Source organism: Pangasianodon hypophthalmus, chromosome 1 (assembly GCF_027358585.1).
Source record: "Pangasianodon hypophthalmus isolate fPanHyp1 chromosome 1, fPanHyp1.pri, whole genome shotgun sequence".
In the NCBI taxonomy this organism is placed as follows: Eukaryota; Metazoa; Chordata; class Actinopteri; order Siluriformes; family Pangasiidae; genus Pangasianodon; species Pangasianodon hypophthalmus.
Window position 1 is genome coordinate 35,478,267 of NC_069710.1, and position 10,000 is coordinate 35,488,266.

Consider the following 10,000-nt stretch of genomic DNA (forward strand, 5'->3'; position numbering starts at 1 on the left):
CTTTCTTGTTGTCTTTGTCTCTCTTTTTGTCTCTCTCTCTCCCTCTGTATCTCTCTGGCTGTCTTTGTGTCTGTCTCCCTACATGTCTCTCTCTGTCTGTCTCTCTCTCTCTACCTGTCTGTCTCTCTCTCTTTCTCTCACAAATGGATGTGAAAGGGAAACGTGTGTGTGTGTGTGTGTGTGTGTGTGAGTGATCATATATCATTACCGTTATGATGTGAGGAAAATATTTCAAATTTAAGTTTTTATTTAAGGTTTGTAACATTGTTATATTAATACTGTATAATTTGCACAACTCTAATGATACAGATTGATTTCAGGTGTAATTGTGTAACAGGTGCATGACAGGTGTGTGTGTGTTTTAAAGCTGACAGTGTTCTCATTTATAATTACACTTGATTTGTTAAACCAGGATCATGTCCTATTATCACCAGAATTTGAACTTTTATATTATGGAATAAAATTTTCTGATATAAACTGAGCTGCTTTTCTTTCGCATTCTTTCACATTTAATGGCTTGGTGTAGTGAGTAAGGTGTAGTAAGTACTATGTGGGGTGTAATGAGTGGGGTGTAGGGTGTAGTGAGTGGGGAGTAGGGTGTAGTGAGTAGGGTGTAATGTGTAGGGTGTAGGGTGTAGTGAGTAGGTTGTAGGGTGTAGTGAGTGTGGAGTAGAGTGTAGGGTGTAGTGAGTGGGGTGTTGGGTGTAGTGAGTAGGGTGTAATAAGTGGGGAGTAGTGAGTGGGGAGTAGGGAGTGGGGTGTAGTAGTGGGGTGTAGTGAGTAGGGTGTAGTGAGTGGGGAGTGGGGAGTAGGGAGTGGGATGTAGTGAGTGGGGAGTGGGGAGTAGGGAGTGGGGAGTAGTGAGTAGGGTGTAGTGAGTAGGGTATAATAAGTGGGGAGTAGGGTGTAGGGAGTAGTGAGTGGGGAGTAGTGAGTGGGGAGTGGGGAGTAGGGAGTGGGGTGTAGTGAGTGGGGTGTAGTGAGTGGGGTGTAATAAGTGGGGAGTAGGGAGTGGGGAGTAGTGAGTAGGGTGTAGGGAGTGGGGAGTAGGGAGTGGGGTGTAGTAGTGGGGTGTAGTGAGTGGGGAGTGGGGTGTAGTGAGTGGGGAGTAGGGAGTGGGGTGTAGTGAGTAGGGTGTAGTGAGTGGGGAGTGGGGAGTAGGGAGTGGGGTGTAGTGAGTGGGGTGTAGTGAGTGGGGAGTAGTGAGTAGGGTGTAATAAGTGGGGAGTGGGGAGTAGTGAGTAGGGTGTAGGGAGTAGGGAGTGGGGTGTAGTAGTGGGGTGTAGTGAGTGGGGAGTGGGGTGTAGTGAGTAGGGTGTAGTGAGTGGGGAGTGGGGAGTGGGGAGTGGGGTGTAGTGAGTGGGGTGTAGGGAGTGGGGAGTGGGGAGTAGTGAGTGGGGAGTAGGGAGTGGGGTGTAGGGAGTGGGGTGTAGTGAGTGGGGAGTAGTGAGTAGGGTGTAATAAGTGGGGAGTAGGGAGTGGGGAGTAGTGAGTAGGGTGTAGGGAGTGGGGAGTAGGGAGTGGGGTGTAGTAGTGGGGTGTAGTGAGTGGGGAGTGGGGTGTAGTGAGTGGGGAGTAGGGAGTGGGGTGTAGTGAGTAGGGTGTAGTGAGTGGGGAGTGGGGAGTAGGGAGTGGGGTGTAGTGAGTGGGGAGTAGTGAGTAGGGTGTAATAAGTGGGGAGTGGGGAGTAGTGAGTAGGGTGTAGGGAGTAGGGAGTGGGGTGTAGTAGTGGGGTGTAGTGAGTGGGGAGTGGGGTGTAGTGAGTAGGGTGTAGTGAGTGGGGAGTAGGGAGTGGGGAGTGGGGAGTGGGGTGTAGTGAGTGGGGTGTAGGGAGTAGTGAGTGGGGAGTAGGGAGTGGGGAGTAGGGAGTGGGGTGTAGTGAGTGGGGTGTAGGGAGTGGGGAGTAGTGAGTGGGGTGTAGTGAGTGGGGAGTAGTGAGTGGGGAGTAGGGAGTGGGGTGTAGGGAGTGGGGTGTAGTGAGTGGGGTGTAGGGAGTGGGGAGTAGTGAGTGGGGTGTAGTGAGTGGGGAGTAGTGAGTAGGGTGTAGGGAGTGGGGTGTAGTGAGTAGGGTGTAGGGTGTAGTGAGTGGGGTGTAGTGAGTGGGGAGTGGGGAGTAGGGAGTGGGGTGTAGTGAGTGGGGTGTAGTGAGTGGGGAGTAGTGAGTAGGGTGTAGGGAGTGGGGTGTAGTGAGTAGGGTGTAGGGTGTAGTGAGTGGGGTGTAGTGAGTGGGGAGTAGGGAGTGGGGTGTAGGGAGTGGGGAGTAGGGAGTGGGGTGTAGTGAGTAAGGTGTAGTGAGTGGGGAGTAGGGTGTAGGGTGTAGTAAGAAATCACTAATTAGTTATTAATGCGCTTGTTCTAATACGTTTCTATAGTAACAGCTCACTCACAGGGACTCGTACAGCGGACTCTCCACTGATAATAAACGGAATGAAAACGTGTGTAATCATTGATGTGGTGAAGTTTTCTGTAATGAGATGTTTATTTAACATGTATGGAAGGAGTCTCCAGTGTCAGCGCTTTGTAACAGTCAGAGGTAAAGCTGTAACTTTAAGTTTTCCCACATCTTCAGGACAGAGGAGTTTACGCTTCTTTGCGGTTTCTCGGTAACTACGAAGGACAGAGGCTCTTTTTGTGTCTTATTAACTTGAAGAGAGAGAATAAAGAGCGGCTGGTGAGGGAACGAGTGTTTATAGCTGCTATAACGTAAGTGACCACAGGAACTAACTTGCATCATGTACATTCACTTTAACTATAAACATTCTTTAATAAATAATATGTTTAAACGTTAAATTGCTGTGGGATAAGAGGAATAAAACACTTGGGGATGTGCTGTTACAGTAACAGTAACTCCGCTTTAAAAGCACGTCCTGAAGCGTTTTATTACTTATTTGTAGTCTACAAAAGAATCACTAAACTATTTTAGTAAAGTTTATTGTATATAATGCATTAGGACGCCATGTTTTTACTAAAAAATGACCAGATGACGTGTGTGTATAAATGAGCACTGAGCTTGGTTGCAGGAGCGCGGTTTGTCCTGCAGGTGGCGCCAAATCCACGTTACAGCTTCTCAAGCTGACGTTATAAACAAACACCTCCTGCGCTGTTCATTGCTCATTACAGTGACTTATTAAGCTGCTGGTGTATAGAGGAATCGGTTTACTCTAAAATAAAGCTATTCATGAAGTTAAAGAGTGAATAATTAGGGTTTAAAATGTGCGGGAACTTCCTGTCCTGTCCACCGAACTTGATTCCCGTTGTTTCTTCCCCAAAGCGCACTCTCCGTTACCATTGGATACGGAATCTGTCGTGACGCGGCGGCTGGGGGGCGGGTCTATCCTGATGATTGGGTGCTGGAATCCGCCAATCACACGGAGCCCCGCCCCTTCGTGTGTTATGTAGTGTAAACTCCAGTGTAGTGTATATGAGTGTGTGTGTGTGCGTGTGTGTGTGGGTATATATACGAGTGTGAGTGTGTGTGTGTGTGTGTGTGTGTTATCCGCTGCCCGGGTGTCCGCAGGAGTCTGCGCAGATCTAACGGCTGGACGATTCGCTGATTTTCCGACGCAAAGTCTCTGAAAGATGAAATAAACGGGAGGAGAAATGGAGCGCGGACATTTCCGCTGCACTTCTGACTGCGCGTGAAGCTGCTGCGCCCCTGCACCGGACCCCCCAGTGTGTGTGTGTGTGTGTGTGTGTGTGTGTGTGTGTGTGTTTATTTCCTCCGGCTGCTGGGTAAGTTTTTCAGGGACTCGGGTTGAAGTACCCGCTGGTGTGTGTGTGAGTGTGTGTGAGTGTGTGTGAGGTCTGGGCAGGGTGGGAGACACGGGGCTGTGTGGTGTAGCTGCTAAACCCTGCACTGATGCAGCTTTATTCACTCTGATGCGCAGAAAGTTGTGCGTAGTTTGTGTCCAGACTGCAGACAGACTCGTGAGGACCTGTGAGGACAGGGATGGTTTCGTGAGGACAGGGACGGTTTCATGAGGAACCGTGAGGACAGGGACGGTTTCATGAGGACAGGGACGGTTTCATGAGGACAGGGACGGTTTCGTGAGGAACCGTGAGGACAGGGACGGTTTCATGAGGAACCGTGAGGACAGGGACGGTTTCATGAGGAACCGTGAGGACAGGGACGGTTTCGTGAGGACCTGTGAGGACAGGGACAGAATCATGAGGACCTGTGAGGACAGGGACGGTTTCATGAGGAACTGTGAGGACAGGGACGGTTTCGTGAGGACAGGGACGGTTTCGTGAGGACGTGTGAGGACAGGGACAGAATCGTGAGGACCTGTGAGGACAGGGACAGAGTCATGAGGACCTGTGAGGACAGGGACAGTTTCGTGAGGACCTGCGAGGACAGGGACAGAGTCATGAGGACCTGTGAGGACAGGGACAGTTTCATGAGGAACCGTGAGGACAGGGACGGTTTCATGAGGAACCGTGAGGACAGGGACGGTTTCATGAGGACCTGTGAGGACAGGGACAGAATCATGAGGACCTGTGAGGACAGGGACAGTTTCATGAGGACCTGTGAGGACAGGGACAGACTCGTGAGGACCTGTGAGGACAGGGACAGACTCGTGAGGACCTGTGAGGACAGGGACAGTTTCGTGAGGACAGGGACGGTTTCGTGAGGACCTGTGAGGACCTGTGAGGACAGGGACAGTTTCGTGAGGAACTGTGAGGACAGGGATGGTTTCGTGAGGACCTGTGAGGACAGGGACAGTTTCATGAGGACCTGTGAGGACAGGGACAGACTCGTGAGGACCTGTGAGGACAGGGACAGACTCGTGAGGACCTGTGAGGACAGGGACAGTTTCGTGAGGACCTGTGAGAACAGGGACAGTTTCGTGAGGACAGGGACGGTTTCGTGAGGACCTGTGAGGACAGGGACAGTTTCGTGAGGACAGGGACGGTTTCGTGAGGACAGGGACGGTTTCGTGAGGACCTGTGAGGACAGGGACGGTTTTTTAAATTGAGTGGACATTTATTGGACATTTAGAATGTATTATTAGGAGGTAAAGAATCACATGCCTTTCTATTTTTGCCTATTAAGGGTTAATTTTTTTAAAACAATAGATATCAGAATAGAATAGAATTTTTTCTACTGATTTGCTTTGACAGCAATGATTTTGAGAAAAATGATTTTAAAAAGAATGTGATTTCATGTATTTACACACTAGTTAGCATGATCTAACATATTTACAACAGAGATATATGAAATGATGTGATTGTGAAATGGATGGAGCTTAAAGCCTTGTTCAGAGTAGCTAATTTTCAGATAATATGAAAACGAAAACCATTCTATTACTACAGTTTAAGAAATGCGTTATAGATGGAATAATATTGAAAAATCTAACATATATATGTATATATATAGATGTAATGTTTACTTGTAGTGTCTTGCCTTAAAGAGAGTGATGACGTGAGGACGTACATGTTTTCAGGAAAAAATGGACATTTGTTGGATATATAATAAATCAAATGCAGTTGATTGGACATTGGATAGATATTTTTTAATTGTACCAATTTATTTTTTTCATTTTTTTTGTAGAAATTCCTCATCTGAAAGTTTTGTTGTTATGAATTTCTGAAAGTTTAGTTATTAAGATAATGGCTCTAATTAAACATTCGGTATATTTCCAGGCATTTTAAGCTTTGATTAGACATTGACTGGCTGTTTTATAATCACTCTGATAGGCTGGAGGCCTCCACCCAGTAGATGTTTAATATTCTCTATGAAGTATTTAATGAAGCTTTTATAAGTGATTCGACTGAACAGATATTTAATGATATTTGACTTTGTGTGTTTTTTAATAATTATTTCTGCAGTCAGGTGCAATTGTGAGATTTTTAATATAATTGCTGAGGTTAACCAGGCAGTTGGTATTTGATATTTGATTATTGTTGTGGTTTATTAACTCCTTGATTGGACATTATTAAGTCAGTGATTGGATATTCGTTGAGTGTATTATGATATCAGTGATTGGTCATTATCATGAAGGCTTTGTTTGGGCATTAACTGTATCTTTTATTAATTCCTTGAATGGCTATTATTGATCGGACGCTGGCTGACACTGAGTGAGTATGTTATGAAGTCAGTGATCAGACGCTGTGTGTATGTTATGATGTCAGTGATCGGACACTGGGTGGTGTGTTATGAAGTCAGTGATCGGACTCTGTGTGTTATGTTGTCAGTGATCGGACGCTGGGAGGTGTGTTATGTTGTCAGTGATCGGACGCTGGGAGGTGTGTTATGATGTCAGTGATCGGACGCTGGGAGGTGTGTTATGATGTCAGTGATCGGACGCTGGGAGGTGTGTTATGATGTCAGTGATCGGACGCTGGGAGGTGTGTTATGATGTCAGTGATCAGACGCTGTGTGTATGTTATGATGTCAGTGATCGGACGCTGGAAGGTGTATTATGATGTCAGTGATCGGACGCTGGGAGGTGTGTTATGATGTCAGTGATCGGACGCTGGGAGGTGTGTTATGAAGTCAGTGATCGGACTCTGTGTGTTATGTTGTCAGTGATCGGACGCTGGGAGGTGTGTTATGATGTCAGTGATCGGACGCTGGGAGGTGTGTTATGATGTCAGTGATCGGACGCTGGGAGGTGTGTTATGATGTCAGTGATTGGACGCTGGGTGGTGTATGATGTGTGTGTGTGTTTGGCAGGTTTCTGCACACCTGGATCCTCTGCAGTCCGGGATGTGGGCGTGTCCTGAGGGGTGCTGTGTGGGATTGGGGTCGGAGCGGTGCGGGTGATGCAGTATTCTGGGTGGTGTTCAGTTTAATAGATCGGACAGATCAGACCGGGCACCATGGCGGCGAAAGAGAACCCTTGCCGTAAGTTCCAGGCAAACATCTTTAACAAGAGCAAGTGCCAGAACTGCTTCAAGCCCCGAGAGTCCCACCTGCTCACCGACGACGACTACACACAGGTATATACACACACACACACACACACACACACATACAGACACACACCTGCTCACTGATGACGACTACACACAGGTATATACACACACACATACACACACACACACACACACACATACAGACACACACCTGCTCACTGATGACGACTACACACAGGTATATACACACACACACATACACACACACACACACACACACATACAGACACACACCTGCTCACTGATGACGACTACACACAGGTATATACACACACACATACACACACACACACACACACACATACAGACACACACCTGCTCACTGATGACGACTACACACAGGTATATACACACACACACACACACATACAGACACACACCTGCTCACTGACGACGACTACACACAGGTATATACACACACACACACATACAGACACACACCTGCTCACTGACGACGACTACACACAGGTATATACACACACACACACACACACACCTCCTCACTGACGACGACTACACACAGGTATACACACACACACACACACACACACACACCTCCTCACTGACGACGACTACACACAGGTATACACACACACACACACCTGCTCACTGACGGCGACTACACACAGGTATATATACACACACACACACACACACACACACACACACACCTGCTCACTGACGACGACTACACACAGGTATACACACACACACACACACACACACACACACACCTGCTCACTGACGACGACTACACACAGTTATACACAGACACACACACACACACACACCTGCTCACTGATGACGACTACACACAGGTATACACACACACACACACCTGCTCACTGACGACGACTACACACAGGTATATACACACACCTGCTCACCGACGACGACTACACACAGGTATATATACACACACACACCTGCTCACCGACGACGACTACACACAGGTATACATACACACACACACACCTGCTCACTGACGACGACTACACACAGGTATATACACACACATACACACACACACACCTGCTCACTGACGATGACTACACACAGGTATATACACACACACATACAGACACACACCTACTCACTGACGACGACTACACACAGGTATATACACACACACACACACCTGCTCACTGATGACGACTACACACAGGTATATACACACACACACACAGACACACACACACACACACCTGCTCACTGACGACGACTACACACAGGTATATACACACACACACACAGACACACACCTGCTCACTGATGACGACTACACACAGGTATATACACACACACACACAGACACACACCTCCTCACTGACGACGACTACACACAGGTATATACACACACACACACACACACACACCTGCTCACTGATGACGACTACACACAGGTATATACACACACACACACACAGACACACACCTCCTCACTGACGACGACTACACACAGGTATATACACACACACATACAGACACACACCTGCTCACTGATGACGACTACACACAGGTATATACACACACACACACACACACACACACACACACCTGCTCACTGACGACGACTACACACAGGTATATACACACACACACACAGACACACACCTGCTCACTGATGACGACTACACACAGGTATATACACACACACATACAGACACACACCTGCTCACTGACGACGACTACACACAGGTATATACACACACACACACAGACACACACCTGCTCACTGATGACGACTACACACAGGTATATACACACACACACACACACAGACACACACCTCCTCACTGACGACGACTACACACAGGTATATACACACACACACACAGACACACACCTGCTCACTGATGACGACTACACACAGGTATATACACACACACACACATACAGACACACACCTCCTCACTGACGACGACTACACACAGGTATATACACACACACACACAGACACACACCTGCTCACTGATGACGACTACACACAGGTATATACACACACACATACAGACACACACCTGCTCACTGACGACGACTACACACAGGTATATACACACACACACACACACACACCTGCTCACTGATGACGACTACACACAGGTATATACACACACATACAGACACACACCTGCTCACTGACGACGACTACACACAGGTATACACACACACACACACACACACACACACCTGCTCACTGATGACGACTACACACAGGTATATATACACATACGCACACACACACACACCTGCTCACCGACAACGACTACACACAGGTATATATACACACACACACCTGCTCACTGATGACGACTACACACAGGTATATACACACACCTGCTCACCGACGACGACTACACACAGGTATATATACACACACACACACACACACACACACCTGCTCACCGACGACGACTACACACAGGTATACATACACACATACACACACACACCTGCTCACCGACGATGACTACACACAGGTATATACACACACACACACACCTGCTCACTGACGACGACTACACACAGGTATATACACACACACATACAGACACACAACTGCTCACTGACGACGACTACACACAGGTATATACACACACACATACAGACACACACCTGCTCACTGACGACGACTACACACAGGTATATACACACACATACACATACATACACACACCTGCTCACTGATGACGACTACACACAGGTATATACACACACATACACATACATACACACACCTGCTCACTGATGACGACTACACACAGGTATATACACACACACACACACATACAGACACACACCTGCTCACTGACGACGACTACACACAGGTATATACACACACACATACAGACACACACCTACTCACTAACGACGACTACACACAGGTATATACACACACACACATACATACACACACCTGCTCACTGATGACGACTACACACAGGTATATACACACACACACACACACACCTCCTCACTGACGACGACTACACACAGGTATACACACACACACACACACACACACACCTGCTCACTGACGACGACTACACACAGGTATACACACACACACACCTGCTCACTG

The 10,000-nt window shown here is 47.6% G+C and overlaps 2 protein-coding genes across 8 annotated transcripts in view; both read left to right on the top strand.

Moving 5' to 3' along the window:
- The window catches only part of mfsd1l (major facilitator superfamily domain containing 1-like), an 11,580-nt gene extending 11,099 nt beyond the window's left edge, over positions 1-481 (top strand). The window contains exon 13 of the mRNA XM_034307485.2: positions 1-481. This exon is cut by the window's left edge and continues 237 nt beyond it. The gene's annotated coding sequence lies outside the window, so the exon portion shown is untranslated.
- A 2,937-nt stretch (positions 482-3,418) lies between these two features.
- si:ch73-103b11.2 (trichohyalin) overlaps positions 3,419-10,000 on the top strand; it is an 82,220-nt gene continuing 75,638 nt past the window's right edge. For 4 of the 7 annotated variants that reach the window (XM_053235729.1, XM_053235730.1, XM_053235750.1 and 1 more), the window contains exons 1-2: positions 3,420-3,732; positions 6,677-6,942. In XM_053235729.1, the coding sequence (XP_053091704.1) occupies positions 6,823-6,942 (120 nt within the window). In that variant the 5' untranslated portion in view covers positions 3,420-3,732; positions 6,677-6,822. Of the gene's footprint in view, positions 3,733-6,676; positions 6,943-9,199; positions 9,344-10,000 lie in introns of those variants that run through there. The other 3 variants (XM_053235732.1, XM_053235742.1, XM_053235756.1) reach the window with 2 other exon arrangements.